Source organism: Trachemys scripta, chromosome 5 (genome assembly GCF_013100865.1).
Source record: "Trachemys scripta elegans isolate TJP31775 chromosome 5, CAS_Tse_1.0, whole genome shotgun sequence".
Lineage (NCBI taxonomy): Eukaryota > Metazoa > Chordata > Testudines > Emydidae > Trachemys > Trachemys scripta.
This window is the reverse complement of record NC_048302.1, coordinates 67,731,223-67,757,736: the sequence shown is the minus strand read 5'-3', so window position 1 is coordinate 67,757,736 and position 26,514 is coordinate 67,731,223. Positions and strand designations below refer to the sequence as shown.

Genomic DNA, 26,514 nt, shown 5'->3' with positions numbered 1-26,514 from the left:
TTGAAAACAAAGGGGTGTACAGGTGTAAATTAAGGTAGACTTCAGCCTGTAGAACCTTTTATTAAGGTAGTGATGTGAGAGAAGGAAAGAATCCAGCCTGATGTTCAGAGCCCAGGGTGAGTTTGAAAGACTTAAATTAAAAAAAAACCAGCCCACCTCTTTACTTGTAAACGAACTATATTTGATGTAGAATGTATTTAGAGATGCTAAATGAGGAACACCATGGCACCATTTTTACAGATGCACTGCACCATAAGTTTGTGAGGTACACTGGGATCCTTTGACAAGAAAGATACAAATTGTATCATTTTAGCTGTTTAGTGAATATAAGGAGAAAATACTTTCACTACTGTGTATAATTATAGCTGGGGTGATAAGGAAACCAGTATTACCTAAGGGCATAGTAACTGGTTATATTGCTTCCTAAGATCTGATTAAAAAAATTGTGTGTTGCATACGTTATTTTTCAAACTAGTATCATTAGTGTAAATGCTTTTGTACCCTAGTATACTATGGAGAGGAGCACCATATACAGTTTAAATAAAGAGAATAGAACAGAATTTTTGTGAAATAATAATCTTTAGAATTTATAAATAACCCTTTAGATGTCTGGACGTGCTGGAAGACGTGGACAAGATATGATAGGAAGTGTGTTCTTCTATGATATCCCACTGCCTAAGGTCGAAAAACTTATAAAATCCAATGTACCCCAACTGAAAGGCCAGTTCCCTCTGAGTATTTCCCTGGTACTGAGACTCATGCTATTGGCTGCAAAAGCAGATGACAAAGCAGATGCCAGAGCAAAGGTATATTAATTTATTTTAAAAACATCTTTTAATTTTATTATATTTATATATTATCTCTAACTCAAGTACAAAGTATGCATTTCAAATGTAAACAGTCTGACACCAAATAAAGTGTATATTTTTCTACTAGAGCTTCTTAGGGTACATCTCTACTGCAGAAAAAAACCTGCGGAAGCAAGTCTCAGAACCTGGGTCAACTGACTTGGGCTTGTGCTACTGAGTTTAAAAATAGAAGTGTAGACATTCCTGCTCAGGCTGGAGCTCGAGGTCTGAGACTCAGCTAGTGGGCTGGGTAACAGAATTCAAGTTCCAGCTTGAGGGGGAACATCAGCACTGCTATTTTTAGCTCCACAATGCAAGCCCTGGGAGCCAGAGTCTGTTGACCTGGGCTCTGAGACTCACTACTGTGAGGGTTTTTTTTTTTTTTGTTTGTTTGTTTTTTTTTCATTTTGCATTGTAGCCATACCTTAAAAGTCTCTTGTGCTATAAGGACACCAAATCTCACTGATAAGAGAAAAGATGCTGCCAACAAGATGGCTACAAAATTTAGTCTTTCAAGAAGCACAAGATAGCTACTTGTAGAAAGGTATTTTAGTGTTAAAATATTAGTTTCGCTTATAGAAGTCACTGTTTTGATTTTGTTTTTCACTTCCTCTGTTTGTGTCTCCTCTTTATCTCTTTCTACTGGTTCTATTTTCTCCTCTTTTCTCTCCCTTCACCTTTTGATAACTGTAGCATCAGGGGTCCCAGTCAGGATTATGGCTATAATGTGCTAAGTAAGAAATTGCCACAGCGTGTTTTTAGTTTAAATAGAGAAGCCAGACAAAAGGGGTGAGAAAGAAAACATAAAGAATTAATCAGTGTTGGTTGGAAAACATCATATTCAACATTTTTATTTTGTGTTATATTTTTCATGTCTTATGGAGCAGATGTAGGATAAGGGAGGAAGGCAGATAGAAAAGAGGCAACAAGAAAGACAAAGGAGGGCACAGCGGTCAATGAGGGAAGAGTAATAAAGAGGATGGGGAAGACCAAGGATGGTTGACAGAGCAAAACTGACAGGGATCGTGAGGGGAAAGAATGAAGATGTCAGAGCAAAAAGCCAACAAGCAAAGAAGAAAAATGCCCAGAATCTAACCTACAGAAGGAATGCTTCTGGCCTCCTGCTGGGGTACATCTTAAAGCTTGTCTACAATACCACGTGGGGTTGATCTAAGATATGCAACTTCAGCTACGTGAAGAGCATAGCTGAAGTCAACGTACTTAGATCTACTTACCGCGGTGTCTTCACTGCGGTAAGTTGACAGCTGACGCTCTCCCGTCAACTTTGCTTGCATTTCTCGTTCTGGTGGAGTCGACGGGAGAGTGCTCAGCGGTCGATTTATCGCATCTATACTAGACGCGATAAATCGACCCCCCCCCCGACACTGGATCGATTGTTGCCTGCCGATCTGGTGGGTAGTGTAGACAAGCCCTTCGAGCAGTGACTCTCAGCCTTTCCAGATTACTGTACCCCGTCAGGAGTCTGATTTGTCTTGAATACCCACAAGTTCCACCTCACTTAAAAACTGCTTGCTTACAAAATCAGACATAAAAATACAAAAGTGTCACAGCACATTATTACTGAAAATTGCTTACTTTCTCACTTTTCCATATAATTATAAAGTAAATCAATTTATATATAAATATTGTACTTATGTTTCAGTGAATAGTATATAGAGTAGTATAAACAAGTCATTGTCTATATGAAATTCTAGTTTGTACTGACTTCACTAGCGCTTTTTATGTAGCCTGTTGTAAAAGTAGGCAAATATCTAGATGAGTTGATGTACTCCATGGAAGACTTTTGCCTACCCCCAGGGGTATGCATACCCCTGGTTGAGGATCACTGTCTTAGAGCTTCTGGGAATGGATTTTCCTCTGGGAGTTTGCTCTGCCTCCCCTGAACTCTTGGCTGGTGAATGCTGCAGGGAGCTTGGTGTGTGTCCATTCTGTCTACTTTTCCATATTGTTCATGTTAATTATACATAGAGAATCAGAAGATCCTATGGGATCTAGGATTTCAACTAAAAGTGAGGAAAATGAGTAAAAGGGGATGAGGGTGGGAAATAACTGAACATAAATCTGGTCTTGGAGGAAAAATAAAAGGCCTAAAATAGAAGGAAAATAAAGCACTAATTTAAATTCATTTACAGGAAAATCTGGATTAACTCCTTAAGCATATTTACTTTATTATTTTATTAAAATACTGAACATAGCCCTCAGCAGTGTGTGTAATATGTTCAATATTAAAACAATGCACATTTTAGTTTAAATATTCAAATACATATTAATGCCCTGATCCTGCAAAGATTTAGGCATATGCTTAACCCATTGCATAAAGTTAAGCACAAGCCTAAATCTTTGCAGGATCAGGTCATAGGGATGGTATTTTCAAAAGCACCTGAAAGAGTTAGGTACCCAACTCCCAATTAAAGTTAAAAACAATCTATAGGAGTTGGGTCCTAGTTTCTTTGTTTGGAAATTAAAACATTGCAATTCCTAAATTTGTCTCTTTTTTTACTCAGGTGCTGTCAGTGTTGAAGCACTCACTGCTGTCCTTCAAACAAAAACAGAATTCTGAAATGTTAAAAGTATACTTTATCTTTTCCTTGCAGTTTCTTGTCAAAGAGGTAAATTTTAATTCTGTTAGGTTAAGAGCATATATCCAGCATTGCACTCTTATATATATTTTTTCAAACATTACTGGAAACAAAGCCAGAAATCTTACAAATTGTATTGTTTCTTTCATATAATTATTGTACCACTCATCTTATGTTATATAGCACCATTCAGGCATTAGTTAAGAAAAACTAGGTGAAGAAAACCAGATAAAGAAAGAGACATTTAGCCCAATTTTTAAAATATAATCAGTGTTCCAATCCTACATTTAATTGAAGACTGTTCATTTTTTGTGATGCAAAGACAATAGAGAGAGTGCTAATCCTGCTGCATGTATGAGTATGATCAAGGATGGCACACAGGGCAAAATATGAACTGAGGTATCCATCCATATGATATTTTAAGATGCATATACATAAAATGCATTGGAGGACAGAATTTTCCCAAAGACAGCATGTTAATAATTGTGCTTCTATCAAGCCCCAGTTCGCAAGACTTCACAATGTCAAGCACTTTGTATCTTGCACACTTGAACTAACTTAACATATTTTATTAACTAGGGCTACTTGGATCAAGAAGGTAACCCTATGGGATTTACTGGACTTGTGACCCATTTACATTATCATGAACCTTCAAATTTTATCCTAGTTAGCTTTCTTGTGAAAGGTTTATTTCACAAACTGTGCCAGCCAGTTGAGAATGGTAAGTTAATATTTCATACTTTTTAATTAATGTAACTGCATTTTTGTGAATGACTGTCTAAATCATGCTTGTATTTTATTATGTGCTCTAAAGTTAATGATCTGTAATTATCTTAGACAATTACAAAACAAATGTGACATGTACTTCCTTCCATATAATGTTAATAGAACCTTTCTATTGTTATATGTTCACTAAGTTTCAAGTCTAAAGCATTTGCAGCTCCCACTCTAGACAGGTAAATGTAAGTTGTTTTCAAATTTAGTAATTGGTGATGTGTGTGTTTAAAAAAAAAAAAAAAAAAAAATTAGGAAGATATCATGTAAAACTTCATTGTAACTATGGAGTAACAGCAGCCACTCCATAGTTAAGGCTGCAACTGGGTTTCATTATAAGGTCCATTTTGAATCCCTATTCAATAGACCTCTATTCCTGAAGTCCCTTCTATCACCCCAGTCAAAAATGAAAATGTATTAAGATTTTTTTAAAACCCAGTTTGTCTTTGATTCACCCTGTTGTTCTGTACTGAAGCTGTCATGTGTATCATCTGTGCCGAAACATACAGACAAAAACAGAGGTGAGTGAAGAAAAAGTAAAGGCCTTCATCCTGCAAACATGGATGGGGGCCTAAGAATTTTTACACAAACTTCTAGTTTCCATTGATTTTCAGTCCATATTACAATATGGTTCTGGTACGTAATTAATATGGGAAGTAGGTAGAGGTTTAACATTTTCAAACTGTAGATTTGTTTAGTTTAAACGATGCCTTCATCTTAAAAATGACCGATTTTGTCTGAATGTTTGTCTACTGTTACAAGTAATGACAAAGCTTATCAAAGTTGAAAGAGTTTAGAGGAAAAAAACGTTTTGCTTTCAGTGTTGTTATTGCATTTGACAGCACTTTTTGTATACTCAGTTTCACTAATTCTCCTGTATTACAGTGAGGTTGGTAGCACCACCTATTATTAAGTTTGCCAAACACACCAGTCATACTTTTGCCAAATGATAACCATTTGGGCTGACATTTTGCATGATGAGGCCTGCCTCTGTCTGAACAGGTTTGGAAAATTTCAGCCAAAGTGGTCAGCTGTTTCCAAGAATGAGGCTGGGAAAATATTCATTGTTTTGCTCATGTTAAAACATTCTGGCAACCTTTTTCTTTGAAATGCTCTAGCACTCCCATGCTTTGGAGCAGGGACTTGAAATCTGGCGGAGGGTGGTCTTTGTGTCATGGATGTGCCTTTTGGTGGCATCATGAAAATCAGTCCAAATTTGGCTATGGTATAAGTCTTTGAAAAATTGTGGTTTGCATATGCTCGGTAGAAATGTGCTAGACCTTAACAGCTAAAATCTCAGAACAATCTGTTCGCACTGAGCATACTCCAGTCCAGAGTTGCAGGGGGCTAAGCAGAACTTTTCCTGCAATTGAAACTCTGGGCTCCTGCAGTCTGTGCGAGGTCTGGACACCTGAACTGAGAGGTGAATGGGAGTGGGAAAGAGAAAGGACTGGGACAAATTGGAGGGGACAGAGTAGAAGGGAGTCAAAGTGTAGAAAAGCCTGTGCCCACTAGAGCACATTCCTTTCTAGAGCCTGCAATGGACCCCCAGATTCCTGAGTCTCACCATTCCTCTGCTGTCAGCAAATTGTGTGAAACTCACAAAGTGTGTGCATCATACTCCTCTAGTGCTGGTCCACAGAGAGAATGGCAGCCTACTATTGCTCTCAGTTATTCAGGTAGCTCAAGTAACAATGAGAGCTGTGCTTGAATATATGAAATGCTATATAATGCTAAATAATCTGAAAAATCTGGACCTAGTCTTCTCAAACTGACACCCCAAATTAGTGGATACTTTTGACCCTATTCTTTTTGCCTCAGTTCCCCATATGTATAAAAGGAATAATACCACCCCCTCATCTCACTGGGGTTTTGTGAAAATAAATGAATGTTTGCCTTCCTCTGCAGCACGGAGCATGGGCACTTGCTGGTTTAAATGAGAGTAAATGATGGATTCTCTGTAACTTGAAGACTTTAAATCATGATGTGAGGACTTCAGTAACTCAGCCTAAGGTTATGGATCTATTACAGAAGGGGGTGGGTGAGGTTCTGTGGCCTGCAATGTGCAGAAGGTCAGACTAGATGATCATAATGGTCCCTTCTGACCTTAGTTTATGAGTATATAAGGGGCTGAATTAAGGTTGCACAGACAACTTTAAATCTAGCCTTTTCTAATTTTTGAGTACTTAACTTTGCAACCTTAATGTTCTGCTTAATGTAGCTTTTTGTATGTAATAGTAAATGAGTTGGTCAGTTTCCTTTGTTATTTGTGTGGGTATTTCACACAGCAACATGAAGAGAAAAACAATTTTTAAAAACAGGAAAAGTGTCTGTAAAAATTACCACAATTGGTACAGAAACTCATGGACCGGTATAGAACAAGAAAATACATTGAATTAATTTTTAAAATGACTAGACTTCAAGTTGGAAGTGTGTGTTTAAAGGTTAAAGAGAATTTTCTTATTTTGCATATTTATTGTACTTTCTGTCTGAAATAGGCTCGACTGTTTTTTCTGAAGATGTGATGGAAAAATTAGTGCTAGTGCTAGCAAACTTATTTGGAAGGAGATATCTACCAGCCTGTGCTACGAAATTTAGAAGAACATCTTGCCAGTCAAAGGTAAAGGAAAAAAAATTAATTTAATTAACTAATAATTTATTATTTGCATTGTGATAATGCTTAGAAGCCCCAATTAGGGATCATGGGCCATTATTCTAAAGACTGTACATACATATAGTGAAAAGACAATTCGTTTTTGAAAGATCTAATGACTAAGGACTATAAAGCAGTAGTAATTAACCAAAAAAGGGCCAGTGGGTCCTGGCTTATGTGAATAATAAACTATCCAAGCATTCTTTCAGAGATGACATAGTTGCTTACACAGTTCTTGTCATGCTGGTATTTTATTTTTTAAGTGTGTTGATTATATCGTTCTTTACTAAAAATTCCAAACACTGTTCATGTATATCTTTCCCCACATTCTAATTTTGACCTCCAGTCTAAAGTGCTATCATCTGTGAAATTTACAAATTGACTAGCAGAGCATTGGCTATAGAGGTTTTAACCTTTTCTTTGGTACACCTAGATCCAAACTTAGGGTCAAACCTTTTAGAAGTGATAAGATGGGCAATAACAATGATTATGCCCGGGGGGAGGGCAGAAGAGGGGAGCCTATATAGAATGTAGTCACTGGTACTCTTCCACACAAACAATATGTATTTGGGACGCCAAGTGATTTTGGATTAAATCAGCTGGAGATGGGATAAAAGGACAGAACTGGAGAGCAGCAAGTGTATGTGGAGCTACTCCTCTAGCCAATTTTTTAATATCCAAGCTGGAAAAGAACATTTTTAATTTTCAGTTTATAGCTTCTAACCTCATAGGAGATGTTATTGGACAGCTGTGACCAGTGGCAGCAAAGTAGCAGAAGCATTCATGTTGCTAGGGTGCCTGTGGAAGGTCAGGCACTGAGATGTGCAGGGCTGGCATAGGGATTTCCTGTGGGTTCTTGAGCTATGTGCAGTCACCCCATTTGCACCAGCAGGAATCCCTCATATCAAATTGAATTATATGTTGAGCTCTCTCTGAGTAGAAGCTCAGGAAATTCCAGACATTGTTGCTTGAAAGCCATATTCAGCTTTAAGTTTTGTTTGTTGTAGACCAACTCTAGCTGTCTAAAGTTGGGCATTTTGAAGATTTGGGCCAAGGTATTTGGCACTATAGTCTTTCCAGTGTGTGCTTGTAATCTTCACAAATGTTGTGTGTATGCATCAAGGTAGGACTAATGCTCCTCAGATACACAGAAATAGTTTACCTAAATAAGGTAATAAGCTATATGTTATTTCAGGTGTTTCTAGAAGATCTCCCAGAAGAGTTTGCTGCTGCTGTTCATGAATACAACTGCAAAATAAAGAAGAATTTTGGTTGTTTTCTTCTAACAGTTGCCAAGCTGGCTGACATGGAACAAGAATACCAACTTCCTTTATCAAGGATAGGTAGGCACTGGGAACACACATGCTTATTAATGTGGATCCAAGGTATATTGTGAATGACTGATAGTTTTGATAATGGGGACATAGGTGAGTGAAATGTTATGCAACTAACGGCTAGTGAATTCAGCCAAGCTAATATAGAGATATACATTGCATTGCTTCTTTCATTCTACAGTAGGTACTGTAGTTGTAGATTATATTGAGATATTGGAGGTGTTATGGGGTGCAGGGACATGGCACATGGGTTAGCTGCTATCCTTTCAGGATTCAGGGAGTAAGAATTAAATCAAAGGTACTCCTTTATGAAAGGCAAATTGGGGTTCTGGCACTTTTTTCCTTGTCTTGTGCTGAAAAGAGCTAAAGAGGCAATTATCTGTCAGCTCAAAAATCCAGTCAGAACTTCTGAGGCATGTTATGATACAATAATTGTTTTCAGGGTGTACTACAAAAATTAATCCTCACATCGTCCTAACGAAATAGATAGGTAACCCATTATAGATGAGCATTGTATCAGGAGTAAAACAATTGAATTCCCCATAAGCCAATAAGCAAGCTTTGGCAATCAGAAAGCAATATGAAAAGACATCATCATAAGATTACAATGCACTAGATTTTCACCTAGTCAAATTGCTTGACTGGCATATTATATTATCATATGGCTTCCTGGAAAGAAAGATGTGAGGTGGACTAACTAAATGTGTCCTTGTTTGACAAGGATGGATATTTTACCTTATAACCCTCCCAAAAAATTTAGTATTTTAGGGTGTTGCCTAACCCTTTTTAAAGATTAATATTTGTATTAATTTTCAATTGATCAGAAGGTTCTGGTACAAGAATCAGGCTACACAGAACTAAAACCAATGAGTTCGATATCTTGCAGGAACCCTCAGGGTGTATGGCAAGGACCCTCCACGCCAAATAGAAAGATAGTATTACAGTATTGGGGATATCTGTGGTATCATTCTTTGCATAATCTCTTAGTTTTGCATACTTACACTGTTCCTTGAGGAGCTGGTGGTAAGAGACAAAGTACCAGCCCTGTCTCTGGCATGCCAAATGAGTCAGATGGTCCAGGTTCCTCAATGCCCCAGATTGATGGTAGAGCTGAAGAGTCAAATGATTGAAAAAACTAATAATGATGGAGAAGCCAAGCTAACTGTACTTGGTGGTTTGCTCTCTTATAGGGCCTGAGCACCATCATGAATATTCATGATGGTGCTCAACCTTCCATGCCCAAATCTAACTTCCTCACCCACATAATACCGAGGTGTACTTATTCTATAAGTTAACATATTAATACATATGAATGTCATTTAGCTCATTATCAATTGTGTTGCTTCTTGCTTAAACTGGTTTACAGTTATTACTTCCAATTCTTATGGTGTTCCTGCGGTTGCCATTTACCATTAAGTTCCAACTACGACCATTACGTAAGCTATCTTTAGTTCTCCAAAGAGTAACTGTTAAACCATTTATCTCTGCCAAATGTCACACGCCTACTATACTTATGTTAACTTGCTTAAGCTAATGTCTTACAGGATATAGGCCTGTAGGTTCCTTGCATTAAAGCTGAATATAATAAAGGCTAAGATAGCCCTATGGGGTACAAGTGGAGATATTTTTTTAGATGAGGCAGCACACGAATTGTAGATTAAACTGTATTCATTCCATGTCTAATCCCTTTTCACATTAGTGTAATGGTTCTCAGCTTCTTTTGATCTATAACAAACAAGATGGTCAACAAAATCATCCTACAGCCCATCATATCCCATGATATGGGTACAAAGGTGTGACCGGGTGCCTATATGGGCCACATTGAGGATGCTATACTCGGGGAAGACTGCAAAGAATAGGGCAGACAATCCCCAAAACTGGTGGTTTATTCTATAGTTAGATTCACCAAGCCAATAAGAAAACAGCTTCTGTAATACCACACTGGTTACCAAGAAGCCAAATACAGTCCCTTTTAAGCATTCCAGCCCTCAATGCCCCCTTCCCCATCCCCTCTAGACAGCAAAGTCTAATTTAGTGTGAGAGGTTATAGAAAATCTGATTCACCATATGTGAGGTTCATCAATCCCAAAGGACTGGACACTGATCCCCAGGTTAATATGAGTCAGGAGCTAGGATACACGATGTGACGGAGAGACTGCCGAGACTCATCAAGCCCTCGGATCGCTACCCCTTCCTGCTTCTCCCACGTGGGCACCAATGATACTGCCAAGAATGACCTTGAGCGGATCACTGCAGACTACGTGGTTCTGGGAAGAAGGATAAAGGAGTTTGAGGCGCAAGTGGTGTTCTCGTCCATCCTCCCTGTGCAAGGAAAAGGCCGGGGTAGAGACCGTCGAATCGTGGAAGTCAACGAATGGCTACGCAGGTGGTGTCGGAGAGAAGGCTTTGGATTCTTCGACCATGGGATGGTGTTCCAAGAAGAAGGAGTGCTAGGCAGAGATGGGCTCCACCTAACGAAGAGAGGGAAGAGCATCTTCGCCAGCAGGCTGGCTAACCTAGTGAGGAGGGCTTTAAACTAGGTTCACCGGGGGAAGGAGACCAAAGCCCTGAGGTAAGTGGGGAAATGGGATCCTGGGAGGAAGCACAAGCAGGAGAGCGCAAGAGGGGAGGACTCCTGTCTCATGCTGAGAAAGAGGGACGATCATTGAGTTATCTTAAGTGCCTATACACAAATGCAAGAAGCCTGGGAAACAAGCAGGGAGAACTGGAAGTCCTGGCACAGTCAGGGAACTATGATGTGATTGGAATAACAGAGACTTGGTGGGACAACTCACATGACTGGAGTACTGTCATGGATGGATATAAACTGTTCAGGAAGGACAGGCAGGGCAGAAAAGGTGGGGGAGTTGCGTTGTATGTAAGAGAGGAGTATGACTGCTCAGAGCTCCGGTATGATACTGCAGAAAAACCTGAGAGTCTCTGGATAAAGTTGAGAAGTGGGAGCAACAAGGGTGATGTTGTGGTTGGAGTCTGCTATAGACCACCAGACCAGGGGGATGAGGTGGACGAGGCTTTCTTCTGGCAACTAGCAGAAATTGCTAGATCACAGGCCCTGGTTCTCATGGGAGACTTTAATCACCCTGATATCTGCTGGGAGAGCAATACAGCGGTGCACAGGCAATCCAGGAAATTTTTGGAAAGTGTAGGGGACAATTTCCTGGTGCAAGTGCTGGAGGAACCAACTAGGGGCAAAGCTTTTCTTGACCTGCTGCTCACAAACAGGGAAGAACTAGTAGGGGAAGCAAAAGTGGATGGGAACCTGGGAGGCAGTGACCATGAGATTGTCGAGTTCAGGATCCTGACACAAGGAAGAAAGGAGAGCAGCAGAATACGGACCCTGGACTTCAGAAAAGCAGACTTTGACTCCCTCAGGGATCAGATGGGCAGGATCCCCTGGGAGAATAACATGAAGGGCAAAGGGGTCCAGGAGAGCTGGCTGTATTTTAAAGAATCCTTATTGAGGTTGCAGGAACAAACCATCCCGATGTGTAGAAAGAATAGTAAATATGGCAGGCGACCAGCTTGGCTAAACAGTGAAATCCTTGCTGATCTTAAATGCAAAAAAGAGGCTTATAAGAAGTGGAAGATTGGACAAATGACCAGGGAGGAGTATAAAAATATTGCTCAGGCGTGCAGGAGTGAAATCAGGAAGGCCAAATCACACTTGGAGTTGCAGTTAGCAAGAGATGTTAAGAGTAACAAGAAGGGTTTCTTCAGGTATGTTAGCAACAAGAAGAAAATCAAGGAAAGTGTGGGCCCCTTACTGAATGAGGGAGGCAACCTAGTGACAGAGGATGTGGAAAAAGCTAATGTACTCAATGATTTTTTTGCCTCTGTCTTCACGCACAAGGTCAGCTCCCAGATTGCTGCACTGGGCAGTACAGCATGGGGAGAAGGTGACCAACCCTCTGTGGAGAAAGAAGTGGTTCGGGACTATTTAGAAAAACTGGACGTGCACAAGTCCATGGGGCCGGATGCGCTGCATCCGAGGGTGCTAAAAGAGTTGGCGGGTGAGATTGCAGAGCCATTAGCCATTATTTTTGAAAACTCATGGCGATCGGGGGAGGTCCCAGATGACTGGAAAAAGGCTAATGTAGTGCCCATCTTTAAAAAAGGGAAGAAGGAGGATCCGGGGAACTACAGGCCAGTCAGCCTCACCTCAGTCCCTGGAAAAATCATGGAGCAGGTCCTCAAGGAATCAATTATGAAACATTTAGAGGAGAGGAAAGTGATCAGGAACAGTCAGCATGGATTCACGAAGGGGAAGTCATGCCTGACTAACCTAATTGCCTTCTATGATGAGATAACTGGCTCTGTGGATGAGGGGAAAGCAGTGGATGTGTTATTTCTTGACTTTAGCAAAGCTTTTGATACGGTCTCCCACAGTATTCTTGCCACCAAGTTAAAGAAGTATGGGCTGGATGAATGGACTGTAAGGTGGATAGAAAGCTGGCTAGATCGTCGGGCTCAACGGGTAGTGATCAATGGCTCCATGTCTAGTTGGCAGCCGGTTTCAAGTGGAGTGCCCCAAGGGTCGGTCCTGGGGCCGGTTTTGTTTAATATCTTTATTAATGATCTGGAGGATGGTGTGGACTGCACTCTCAGCAAGTTTGCAGATGACACTAAACTAGGAGGCGTGGTAGATACACTAGAGGGTAGGGATCGGATACAGAGGGACCTAGACAAATTAGAGGATTGGGCAGAAAAAAACCTGATGAGGTTCAACAAGGACAAGTGCAGAGTCCTGCACTTAGGACGGAAGAATCCCATGCACTGCTACAGACTAGGGACCGAATGGCTAGGTAGCAGTTCTGCTGAAAAGGACCTAGGGGTCACAGTGGACGAGAAGCTGGATATGAGTCAACAGTGTGCTCTTGTTGCCAAGAAGGCTAACGGCATTTTGGGCTGTATAAGTAGGGGCATTGCCAGCAGATCGAGGAACGTGATCGTTCCCCTTTATTCGACATTGGTGAGGCCTCATCTGGAATACTGTGTCCAGTTTTGGGCCCCACACTACAAGAAGGATGTGGAAAAATTGGAAAGAGTCCAGCGGAGGGCAACAAAAATGATTAGGGGTCTGGAGCACATGACTTATGAGGAGAGGCTGAGAGAACTGGGATTGTTTAGTTTCCAGAAGAGAAGAATGAGGGGGGATTTGATAGCAGCCTTCAACTACCTGAAGGGGGGTTCCAAAGAGGATGGAGCTCGGCTGTTCTCAGTGGTGGCAGATGACAGAACAAGGAGCAATGGTCTCAAGTTGCAGTGGGGGAGGTCCAGGTTGGATATCAGGAAAAACTATTTCACTAGGAGGGTGGTGAAACACTGGAATGCGTTACCTAGGGAGGTGGTGGAGTCTCCTTCCTTGGAGGTTTTTAAGGCCCGGCTTGACAAAGCCCTGGCTGGGATGATTTAGCTGGGAATTGGTCCTGCTTTGAGCAGGGGGTTGGACTAGATGACCTCTTGAGGTCCCTTCCAACTCTGATATTCTATGATTCTATGATTCTATGAGTCTCAGATCTTGCCCAATAATCACTCATAGACTTTAAGATCAGAAGGGACCATTATGATCATCTGGTCTGACCCCCTGCATGCTGCAGGCCACAAAACCGTCCCTACCCCTTCCCTTGACTCTGCTGTTGAAGTCCCCAAATCCTGTGTTTTAGTGATGCCAGTAATTAAAACTAAAGGTTTTAATAATAGAAGGAAAAGTGTTGCAGTGGTTAAGAGATCAGTATATGTACAGCGATGTGAAAAGTTCTCATGTTAGTTTCATAGCAGAGATGCTGAGGCTGGTGACTTGTAAAAGTCTGTCTGGAATCAATTAAAAAAGTTATAATGCAATAGGTAGTCCAGGTGTAGAGTTTGTTCAAATTCTTCCATGAGCATTCCTGGGTAAATCCAGAATAAACCTGAAGACCTTAGTGTTGTGGCTTAGATCTTCCCTGTTAAAGTTGAAGCAGACCTGAGATAAAAAGGATCAGTCCCGAAGCTTTCTTTATAGTTCTCTACAAGCTGATAAGCCTCTTGACAGCAATTGTCACAGCAGGACATTCCCAGAATGAAGAATAGCAGTGCATATTGTTGCTTTGAAGCTAAACTTCTATTTCCTGTGCTTACACAGGTAGACTAGTTTCATTCATTAACATAGTGCAATTAGCCATTCAAACTATCAAGACAGTTCATTATAGCATAGATAATTAAGCTGAAAATAATGTAAATAATAATTTTAGTTCCTGCAGTATCTTATATCTTTAATTTTAAGGTTAACTGAATCATCCGCATATATAATATAGGGCCATTAAGACATGAAAAGGAATTAGCATCTACAAGCTGATCTTATTACATTTGTTAAACTTCTAACAAGCTATAGGTAAATACAGACAAATACACTTCACATCTACCCTTGATTTCTATTACTACAAATAAATGGGTTTATGAGTGCTGGTCTGGGACACATCTTTGAAATCCATATACAAGTAGATTGTCTTGGTTACATTTCAGTGACTCTTGTTATGGGTCATATCCAAGTTGAGCAGTCTGTTAGTGTCACAAAAGGATAGGTTTTTTTCAGCCATTTTGTGGATTGCAGACCAAAAAAGATGTGGGTGGGGCAACTTGTGGTTTGGGGGTGGGGCTTCTGGGAGAGTGTGCTGATGCTTTTGAGGATGGAGAGAGGAAAAGAGAATGGTGTTTCTGAGTTGGGAGAGTCATCTAGGTGAGGGGGACTTGTGGTCTTGATGTGAGAGCCTGTAAGGGGAGGGAGCTGATACTGCTGGCCAGGGCTCAAATTGGGAAGAAAAAAAATAGTAGGTACTCGTCCAGGTTCCACCTACAAACCACTCTTCCTATCTGAGATGTTCAAGTGAGAGGTCACTCACAATACACTGGGCTAATGTTTAAAATGTGATCACATGCTCTGATAGGTTCCTACTGTTGCCTCAGCTTTGTCTCCTTCTCAGCAGGATTCCAACACAGCTCTGGGCAGGGCAAGTTTAAGGCAAATACATAATGCCCACATCCCTTGGGTCTAGCTGTCAGTCATGTGTTGACATCAGCATCTCAGCTTTCTTTTAAAGAAAAAGGGTCTAGTCCCAATGATGGGAAAGATAAGGCTGAAAATGTGACCCAAATGTCATTGATCCAGTGATGACTGCCTGGTTCTGCAGACAGTTTCCCACAGAGGGATGACAAGCAGCCACTAGAGCTGGGAGAAAGCTGCCTGGCCTCACCACCATCATCAGGTCTATGCTCCTCTGGATGGATAGCAGGATCACAACAGACTTCCAGTGTGAGCGGGTCACAGACTTAAGAAAGAGGCGGAGCAGGGAGAAGATGGCGGCAGCAGCAGGAACCACCATACAACTCTAGATGGGCTGCTCCTTCCTTTCCATCTAGGCTCCTGCTGATTCCTAACAACCACGGAACATTGTAGCTCTCAGGCAGTTGGGTGCGACCCACTGAGCCTTCCAAAGTCCAGTTATGAAGTGCAGCATTAGTGTTATATCTGCAACAAGGATGTGACATACCAGTTTTTTGTCATGTTCATATTGTAATTATTTATTTTAATAATTAAGGAACTGCTTTTCACTGTTGGAGAAATCCAAATACTGATTTATTAATTGGCAAATATTTATTTATGGCACAAGTAATTGTAAATTAGGGGGGGGTCGTGTAAATGAAGCTTGGACTGGTTTGTGTGTGCAACAAAACACAGAGAAAATTGTGGCTTTATAAGACAGCCTCTTGCATAATACACTGGGCATTTACATTAAGGATTATTTTTGATGTGCAAGGAATGCAGGATCACACCCATGGATTAGTGCTTAAGTGCCACCCTCTGTAGGTTCCATTCCTCCAGTCCCCCCCCCCCTCCCCCCTTGTTGTTGCTGATCCTCTCCTCCCTTTTTGCTGTTGCTGTCCTCTTCCTGACACTTGTAGTTGATTCCTTCACCAGGCTTCTCTTTAATCATCTCAGGAACAGCTGTTTTGCTATATCCCCTTTTTACCCCCCTATATCCCCAATCCCCTTTTTGCTATAGGAACTGCAATCATCTCTCTTTAAAGGTATTTCAGTGAGCCCATAGTACAACCATTTTCTCAATATTTCAGTGTGTTTAATGTCCACTATTATTTTGACTCTAGTTTAAAGGGTTTTTTTTTAAGGTAGCAGGAAAAAAGATTTAAGTGGAGGTGGTTAATTTTAGTTTAAAAAAATCAACCATATGCTAAGTCTTAATCAGTTTTAGCAAGACACAGGATACCTTAGGTTTAATTTTTGAAACATTAGGGAGATTTATACGTTGCACACAACTCCACCCTAATTGAGATTTTAATGAAAAAAATTAACTGCTTTTAAAATGCACTGATTATTAAAGGGCACTTGAGCATGTGAAGATTTTATTACATTCACCTTTTAAAATTTGTTCTTATTAGATTTTACACATAAAGAATGTGATAACTCTGAACTGACATCTCATTTGATGAATAGCACCAAAAGCATAGCTTCTGTGTCACCCTTCATATGCCTGTCTGGAACCATTGACCAGGATTTATTTGATGCTGAGAATGTTAATGAAGTAAGTTAGTGGGGTGTTTTTTTTTTTTTTTTTTTTGTAGAGAGGGCCTCAAAATCAGAAGGGGATGGATCACTTGATGATTACCTGTTCTGTTCATTCCCTCAAGCACCTGACATTGACCACTGTTGGAAGACAGGATACTTGGCTAGATGGACCTTTAGTCTGATGCAATATGGCCGTTCTTATGTTCTGCATCTGAATTTCGTTCTGGGGGAGGGGGAATTCTTAACTCTTCTGTGGCCCCTTTGCACCAATTATGAAGCAGGCATAAAGACTCTTAGTGAAGACCTCCAGTAAAGAGGGTGTTACAGAGTAAGTTGGGGGTGGAAAGAGACATTAGCTGGGGGTATTCTTGCATAAGCTATGAAGCTTATAGGCTATGGCAGTCACGGTATAAATTAAGTCTGTCACAGCAACCCTACCCAATCCCAACATATAGGAAGTGCAAGCTGTCTCCCTTTAGCATGCAGCCCACTGCAAAGACCATCCCCGGGCTACATCAGGACTCCTATTTCTATAATAGACTAAAGTAAATCCCCACCTCCTAACGCTCCTGAAATTGGTAGCATGAAATACAAGTCCAACACCAAACTGTTCCATGTTTCAAGGTGTTTGAGTTTGGAATTCATATTCAGCCCATTTCAGACAGATCTGAACACATTCTCTGTATGTGGGTCAAAAGCCACCCCAAATTCAGAAACATATCATGGATAAGGTAGTGCTGAGTGTTGAGGGAGCAGTCTGGGGCAGACCAGAGTCACGCTGCCATGTAAGCTACTGCAACAACACAGGGCCTTTGTGGCCATCTATAAAGCTCAGAAGATCTATCAATTACAGGCCAAACCCCCAGCTACTTCAACATAGAAAATGAAAATTGAAACTCTGCAAGTGCAAAGGATCTGCTACATCAACCCACAGACACCATGATCCTAAATTTTCAGAGTGGCATGGATTATAGCCATGCAAATCCTTTTAGCAATAGGTCTAAAATCCTAGATTGCATACAGTAATTAGTAACACACCAAAAGTATAAAAATACAAACATTTGAAAAACAATTGATGTGTTGTATTTTCTCAGGCTGTCTTGCGTACAATTGGTGTTAATGTCAGAAATGCTCCTCTGTGTTGGTTGGAGAAATATGATAATCAAGGAAGAAGAATGCCACTGAATGCTTATGCCCTTGACTTTTTTAAACATGGCTCCTTGATTGCACTGACAACAGATAATTGGTACGTACTTCTTGTTTAATTTGAATATTTTGCTGCACAGTCGTAATGGCTGAATAGCTTTTGGGATATAAGTTAACTGCCTGCAATTGCACACCCACAAAATATAGGACAGGATCCCTTGTCATGATTATCCAGTAGCATAGAATTTTTCCTTATTAAAAGATTACGTTTCTGGTATTTATAGTTACAAACTTCCAACTGTGAACAGTGTGACTTGCTGAGTCTGCAGACAATGTCAGCAGTGTGAACAGCCCTCTTCATTTAAACTACTGCGTTTTAGCTGTAAAACCTAAAAATGGCAATTTAAATGTCAACTCCCAATGACAACTTCAATTCCAATCATTGTAGCTAATGTACTTAGCCTACAAATGCACACCACCTCCCAGTGTGACCAAGCACCAAATGCTCCTACTATCTCTATCTCCTCTCAGACTGCTAAGATTTCCAGCTTCCCCTGATAACCGAGACCTGGTACACACTACAGAGTTATGTTGATGTAAGGCAGCTTACGTCAACTTAACAATGTCAGTTTCTATACTAGAGTGTTCCTTCCACTGACATAAGTTGTCTGCTAAATCAACGTGTAGACGCTGTATTGCTTACACCACCTTAACTGGTCTCCAGGAGCTGTCACACAATGCACATTGTGATCTCTCTGGTCACCATTTTCAACTCCGCTGCCCAGAGCCAAATTTCTTTCAGGCCCTCACTGTTTTCTTCCTGAGCTGCTACTACTCTTTCTGGCCTACCAAACACACACACACACACACACACACACAGCCCACATCAGTGCATTCAACACATATTTGCTAAACTCATCTTCCTTACCTGTGAGTTTGATCAGATTACTTGCCTCTGAATATTTTTGAATCCTTCCATTGGCTCTGTCTGCTCTTTTATCACATCTAAGTTTCTTGTCATTGCCTTCAAAGTTTGGTTTACCTCTCTCAATTTATCCTCATTGGTCAAGCTTTGCAAAGTCTCCTGCCCGATCCATTCTCTGCCTTGTTCCCAGCTTCTCATTCAGTCACTTTCATACTTTGTCATGCAGCCCCACAGATATAGTACAACTATTCTAAGCTCATCTCTCTTCTCCATCTTTAAGGTCTACACAGAGTTAATGTGTTAAGCCAAGGTGTGACGCGACAGCACACTTGTAGTAGTAACCTGTGTGGGCTCTGCTACAGCACACTATGGAACTTTTAGAGCACTGTACCAGAGTTAACATTGGACTTGACTGCACAGCAAGCTCGCATGCTGTAGATTCACACCCTGACTTGCCACACACACTAACTTACCATGTCGACTAGTTCTAAATTGCTCTGATAGGCTTATTTCTCCCCTGCTGCTTTAGTGAATCTAGTTAACTTGTACAAAAATTACCTGTTTTTCCCCTAAACTGTGTATACTTGTCTGTCTTTTGATTGCTAGCTCCTTAGAGATCATCCATCTTCAAATGTTTGACAAATAATTAGTACATTGTTTATGGTAGTATTCGTAATGTTTTCTATACAAAATTCTAAAACACAATAAAATGGAAATATGGGGCAATACAACTAGTTGAGTTTAGAACAACAGAAATGAAGAAAGATGTACTGAACCATCATAAATGTTAATTTACCTGAAGCTGCTGCAAAATTTCCAGCCCACTGCATGGAGTATTGCACTAATAACCTGAGGGCCTTTCTGCAGAATTCAGTTTATTTGCCTATAGACAAAACAGCTAGTTTTTGATCTCTTCCTGTTCCTCATGTAGACAACATATTGGTCTGAATTCCACTTTCCATTACAGTTAGATTGCTTTGCTTTTGCATGCTGTTCCAATAGCTGTTTTCTATCTAATAAAAAGTTAACACATGCATTAAATAACTACTTTCCCCAGATATATTTTTACTCTTCTAATGTGACTGTTTTGAATATTTTAATAGGCTAAGCATGATTATGTAAATATGTATAATCTTACACTCAGAACAGCAACTTTGTTTTGCCTGAATTATGAATTCTCAATTTTGAAATTAATTTTCTATTCATCAAAGTTAGACTTTGTTGATCTTTGTGGCCTGGTGTAAGGGGTGTCTGTTTACTCTGGATTTTGCCTACCAGCTGGGAGCAACAAGAGAAGATTTATAGAGTAGTGTAACAAGTTTCTTTTTAATAACGCTTTAAAATAATTTGAGATTTTTTTCCTTTACTAGGCTAAATGAAGGAGATGCTTACAATCTACTCAAAGATTTTTCACTTCTTATTAAAGCAATTAGGTATGATATACATATGTACTAACAAAACAGAATTTTAATGTGTATCTTTTTATATCTCCTAAGCAATTAACAGTTTTTTTTCCCCCAAACAGAACATCCTTAGGTGAACTTTGTGATGATCCAAATGACAATGTTGTACTTGCATTTCAACAACTGAGTGAAAGCTACAGTGCAAAACTGTAGTCTGAGCATCACATACTCTGTAAAGTTTGAAGAAATGACAGTAACACAGGGGTTGGCGACCTATGGCACGCGTGCCAAAGGCTGCACGCGAGCTGATATTCAATGGCACTCACACTGCCCGGGTCCTGACCACCAGTCTGGGGGGCTCTGCATTTTAATTTAATTTTAAATGAAGCTTCTTAAACATTTAAAAAACCTTATTTACTTTACATACAAACAATAGTTTAGTAATATGTTATAGACTTATAGAAAGAGACCTTCTAAAAACGTTAAAATGTATTATGGGCATGAAAAACCTTAAATTAGAGTGAATAAATTAAGATTCGGCACACCACTTCTGAAAGGTTGCCGACCCCTGCAGTAACATAGTCTTCTGGACAGAAGACCTGGACAAAAAATAGTTTTAGCAGTTAATTTAAGTTGAGTGATTAGCCTCTACTCACTTTTTATTCTCAAACACACTTGGAATAAAAATTACAATAAATCTTTTGGGCTATAGTCATTAAGGAATTGGCCCATTTTCTTTTCATTATAAATACAAATTATTCATTTTAAAGCTTGTACTATACTTGGGATGTTTAATTTAAAACAGATGTGTTAAGCTTAAGATTGAACTGTTAGTGTTTTTGTAACAAAGGCTGTAACTAGACAATTGTATCATTTTTCAAATTAAAATTTATGTTTTAACCAGAGTTTTTTTTGAAGCGTCTATTTAAAAAAAAAAAGTCAATGCCCTTTACACTTGGAAGTTTCTAGGGACAGCTACTTGTAGCTCACTATCTGTCATTAACAGATGGCTACAGGGGCCACAAGTCATTGTACATTAAATGAAAGCATGTTAAACTGCTGTGAGGATGCTCTCACACAGGAGTCAAGTGGCATAGCCTTTAATTTATGTACACTGACTTCACACTTGTATCTGATTTGCCTTCCTTATCTGACCTATGACCTTGTAGACACAACCCTAGGACAATGCTGGAGCATCTTAAGTAGGCAGCCCTAAAGCTAGTAGCAAATTATTCACACAGGCTTGTGCTGTGTGTCAGCAAGTAGACTTTGGCCATATCTACACACACATATGCAAATAGTTGCAGCCACTTAAGTGGTACATAGCCCTTTATGGAAATACTTAATTTCAGAATATCCAAGTAGAGATTTACACCAGTTAACTAAACTGTAACCTGTCCTTTAAATCAGCTTCTGTACCCAATGACAGGAAGATAGCTAATATAACACTAATATTTAAAAAGGGCTCTAGAGGTGATCCCGGCAATTACAGACCAGCAAATTACTTGAAACAATCAAAGAATAAAATTGTCAGACACACAGAACATAAATTGTTGGGCAAAAGTCAGCATGGTTTCTGTAAAGGGAAATCATGTCTTACTAATCTATTAGAATTCTTTGACAGGGTCAACAAACATGTGGACAAGGGGGAATCCAGTGGACATAGTGTACTTAGATTTCCAGAAAGCCTTTGACAAGGTCCCCCATCAAAAGCTCTTACATAAATTAAGTTGTCATGGGATAAGAGGGAAGATCCTTTCATGGATTGAGGACTGGTTAAAAGATAAGGAACAAAGGGTAGGAATATGATAAATTTTCAGAATGGAGAGGGGTAACTAGTGGTGTTCCCCAAGGGTCAATCCTACGACCAATCCTATTCAACTTATTCATAAATGATTTGGAGAAAGGGGTAAAAAGTGAGGTGGCAAGGTTTGTAAACTGCTCGAGATAGTTAAGACCAAAGTGGAATGTGAAGAACTTCAAAAAGATCTCACAAAACTAAGTGATTGGGCAACAAAATGGCAAATGAAATTTAATGTGAATAAATGTAAAGTAATGCACATTGGGAAAAATAACACTAACTCTACATACAATATGATGGGGGCTAATTTAGCTACAACTAATCAGGAAAACGAGCTTGGAGTCACCGTGGATAGTTCTCTGAAAATGTCCACGCAGTGTGCAGCAGCAGTCAAAAAAGCAAACAGGATGTTAGGAATCATTAGAAAGGGGATAGAGAATAAGACTGAGTATTTTATTGCCCTTATATAAATCCATGGTACGCCCACATCTTGAATACTGCGTACAGATGTGGTCTCATCTCAAAAAAGCTATAATGGCATTAGAAAAGGTTCAGAGAAGGGCAACTAAAATGATTAGGGATTTGGAACGGATACCATATGAGGAGAGATTAAAGGGCTAGGATGTTTCAGCTTGGAAAAGAGGAGATTAAGGAGGGATATGACAGAGGTATATAAAATCATGAGTGATGTGGAAAAAGTGAATAAGGCAAAGTTATTTACTTGTTCCCATAATAGAAGAACTAGGGGCCACCAAATGAAATTAATGGGCAGCAGGTTTAAAACAAATAAAAGGAAGTTCTTCACACAGCACACAGTCAACTTGTGGAACTCCTTGCCTAAGAAGGTTGTGAAGGCTAGGACTATAACAGGGTTTAAAAAAGAACTGGATACATTCATGGCGGTTAAGTCCATTAATGGCTATTAGCCAGGATAGGTAAGCAATGGGGGCCCTAGCCCAGGGGTTCTCAAACTGGGAGTTGTGACCTCTCAGGTGTCATGAGATATTACCTGGGGGGTTACAAGCTGTCAGTCTCCACCCAAAACCCTGCCTCACCTCCAGCATTTATAATAGTGTTAACTATTTTAAGAAGTGTTTTTAATTTATAAGGGGGAGGGGTGCCCTCCATGGCTTGCTGTGCGAAAGCGGTCACCACTACAAAAGTTTGAGAACCACTGTTCTAGCCTCTGTTTGTCAGAAGGTGGTGATGGATGGCAGGAGAGAGATCACTTGATCATTACCTGTTAGATTCACTCCCTCTGGGGCACCTGGCATTGGCCACTGTCGGTAGACAGGATACTGGGCTGGATGGACCTTTGGTCTGACCCAGTACGATCATTCTTATGTTTGTCTAAAGACAAGGCTAGACTGGGGGATGGTTCCTCAAAAGAATACATGATTTTATTTTTTTGCTATTAGGATGATTTTGAGAAGTCCCATATTGTCTTAATCCAATGATTTTTTTAAAATACATAAAGTTGGAGCCTATCACCCTTGGCAGTGGATCCTAAATAAGTTCTTGTCTGATTATGAATAATTAAAGCAAAGTGGAACCAAGCTTGTAACAAATTTCAGGGAAGGATAGTGAAACAAAGCTTTAGCAATCACTCTAGTAGTCTTGCGCTCTTTAAAATTACTACAGAGAATAGTTTGCAGCCTAAAGTACAAGGAAGTGGAAATATTATTAAAGCTTTAGGCTGAGATTTTTAAAGGCATCTAGAATGTGGATGCCTAGTTCTCATTAATAAATCTCACTTTAGTGTGGGATTTTCAAAAGGGCTCAGTAATGGCCTGTTACTGCAACCCTTGGAATAAATGATACAACCCCCATTAGCTGCAAGGGTAGCACTTAGTTCACTCTTGACTGATTTGAAAAATCCACACTAAAGCTGTGAACTGGAAAAAAAAAATTAAGACAGATACAGCTAGCGCATGACTACAGTGTAGTAAAAGACAACTAGTGTCTGACTATGAAAATGGCTGCTTGGCACCAGCTAACTTGTACTAAGTTCAATTTATCTAGCTCATCCATACCAGATAAAGTACTTAATACCTTATTTAAGTCTGACGGAGTGGCTGAAATCATATTTTCCCTAACTTAGAAATAAACTCTAAGGGCTGGTTCACACTTGAAATGTTACAGCAGCACAATAGCTGTAGTTCTTCAGTGTAGATACTACCTATGCCAATGGGAAGGGTTCTCCCATCAGCACAGGTAATCCATCTCTCTGCGAGTAACCAGGGTTAAGGTGAGTATAGTTAAGTCTTTCAGGGGTGTGGATTTTTCTCAGCCCCAGGAGAAGTAGCTGTGCCAGTACACGTTCTCAACATACACCAGCCCTAACAGACGTCCAAATGCTACTGCTTCAATCCTGTAAGAGTGACTTTTCTGAAGAGAAATAGTATTTTACTAGTGTATTAGAATACACAGAGTGGACGGCCGACTGGTCCTTTTACCATAGCCAACCCTTTGAATGTTCATATGGAATGCTATCATATGAGCATGCTCTTCTGGTTTAGGGGAGAAATCACCAATGTTGCTCTTGACTAAGATCAATGAGAAAGCTTCTCCAACACCACTACACAAATCTATTAGATCTGCAGAAAAGTTGTATTACAAAATAAAAGGAGAAAGCATGGAAGAGGAATGCAGTATGTTGTCACCAATAAAATCATTCTATAGAATGAATGTTCAGGCGCTGCTGTGAAATTTCTCCTCTAGCATATTTAGGTTTTTGCTATGTTCTCACAAAAGATTACTTTCATTTCAATAGTAGCATCCAGGCAGAGAGGGTTATTCATTTGAGAGAATGAAATGATGATTAAGACCTTGTGGAGTAGTTTGAAGTCAGAGGATCTGCTTGCTTATAGTCCAATCCTGCAATTTATTCTCCGTGTGAGCCTATACCCCTGAAGTCAAAAAGAACTGTCATTGACTTCAGATCAATGGCACCCAATTAGCTCCTAAGAATCAGAATTCAGAGTTCTTCTTTCTAGTACATGGATGCTTCTATGGATGGATGCTTCTCCCTATAATTCAGCTTCATTGTCTACCTGTATCTCATACTCTGAAGACTTAAAGGGGAAAAAAAACCTATTGTCATGGCTAGAATGCTGTTCCAAGCACATTTAGGACTGCTTCATACTCTACCTAACCACTTTCAGGAGCCATTCACATGGATCACGCTCCCTGTTGGGTCTTAGAGGCAGTTTGTTAAAAGATGCTTTGCAACTCAGGGATCATTTCCGTTTAGAAGCGCACCTGCTGTTTATTAAATGTCTACTTTAACTTCCAGTAGCACTACTGCAATGGCAAAAAATAAAATTCAAATTTCTAGAACCATCTTCACATACAAAAAGTCTTTGGTTTCATTAATGGGGACCCATACTTATTGGCCTATATATAGACTATAAACTAAATGAGAAATGGCATGTTACTGTTAAAAAGTTAGAAACTCAAATAATCAAATCACTTGAGTGTAATTAAATTACAAGACAAAAAACAGACTGGAACAATTTACTACTAATGGTTTTAAATATTTTAATATATTAGGTGGTGATATACTAAGCAACTGACACTGGTGCTAATAGATGAGCAAATAAATACACAATGCTATAAAGATTAGATAGAAAATGATTTCCAATGTTCTTTCCTATACACTGTGTACAAGTTAAGAATAACACTAATAATTAAGAATCCCAACCTCTTAATGGCATCAGCCTGCTGGCATTCGAATTCTAATTACTGATGAAGACAATGAGAACAGCATTATATTAGTATCAGGATGATGGATGAGCCAAGAACTCTGCCACAGAAAAACCACGTCAATGGTACTGAAGACATTACTACAAAAGTCACTGCTTTGTTGGACCTAATTCAGCATAAAACTTGGATAAAAGCAGTGGTGGTACAGAAGATATTAAATATGCCTATTGGGAAGAGTTTTGGTACCATTTTTACATAGCAGAGAATATCAAAAGTTATGTTTCTCAATTAGTGACAACTACCATAACTAAAATTTTGCCTTTAACAATGCATTCAATACTTGCTTCCTCTATAGAGGTCAGTAAAGATCAATAACTGAACCTGGGGAAACTGATCAAAAGATTAAATCACAAGAAGAAATGTCATCACTTCAGCCATTAACTATGTATTCTGATAAGACATATTTGTTTAGATATCCTGTTTACGGTCTAAAATTTTATAAGTATAAACATTTCATGCAAAGACACCACCTTCTTGTCACCTAGGAACTATTACAGAAAATAACTTGCCACACTTGATTATATTCAATATATCGCGCAAGGTCAGAAAGAACAGCCTTTCAAATCTAGATGTTTATCTTTACTAAAAGGCATACTTTATTTTAGCTCTATTTTAGCTGGCTGCTGGTTTTAGAATGTACCTTTTCAGAGAGTAAAAAGGAACATTTCACTAATCGAAACATCT

At 39.7% G+C, this 26,514-nt stretch overlaps 2 protein-coding genes across 5 annotated transcripts in view; one reads left to right on the top strand and one right to left on the bottom strand.

Annotated features, from left to right (window-relative positions):
• LOC117878443 (probable ATP-dependent RNA helicase DDX60) overlaps positions 1-20,646 on the top strand; it is a 75,726-nt gene extending 55,080 nt beyond the window's left edge. For both annotated transcript variants that reach the window (XM_034772632.1, XM_034772633.1), the window contains 9 exons: positions 606-806; positions 3,374-3,478; positions 4,028-4,169; positions 6,721-6,842; positions 8,071-8,218; positions 16,664-16,806; positions 17,885-18,036; positions 20,232-20,294; positions 20,387-20,646. In XM_034772632.1, the coding sequence (XP_034628523.1) occupies positions 606-806; positions 3,374-3,478; positions 4,028-4,169; positions 6,721-6,842; positions 8,071-8,218; positions 16,664-16,806; positions 17,885-18,036; positions 20,232-20,294; positions 20,387-20,477 (1,167 nt within the window). In that variant the 3' untranslated portion in view covers positions 20,478-20,646. The remainder of the gene's footprint in view (positions 1-605; positions 807-3,373; positions 3,479-4,027; positions 4,170-6,720; positions 6,843-8,070; positions 8,219-16,663; positions 16,807-17,884; positions 18,037-20,231; positions 20,295-20,386) is intronic.
• Positions 9,192-26,514, bottom strand: part of LOC117878444 — a 37,027-nt gene continuing 19,704 nt past the window's right edge. Inside the window, exon 9 of one of the 3 annotated variants that reach the window (XM_034772636.1) lies at positions 9,192-9,319. In XM_034772636.1, the coding sequence (XP_034628527.1) occupies positions 9,207-9,319 (113 nt within the window). In that variant the 3' untranslated portion in view covers positions 9,192-9,206. Of the gene's footprint in view, positions 9,320-15,599; positions 15,735-18,854; positions 19,875-26,514 lie in introns of those variants that run through there. The other 2 variants (XM_034772637.1, XM_034772635.1) reach the window with 2 other exon arrangements.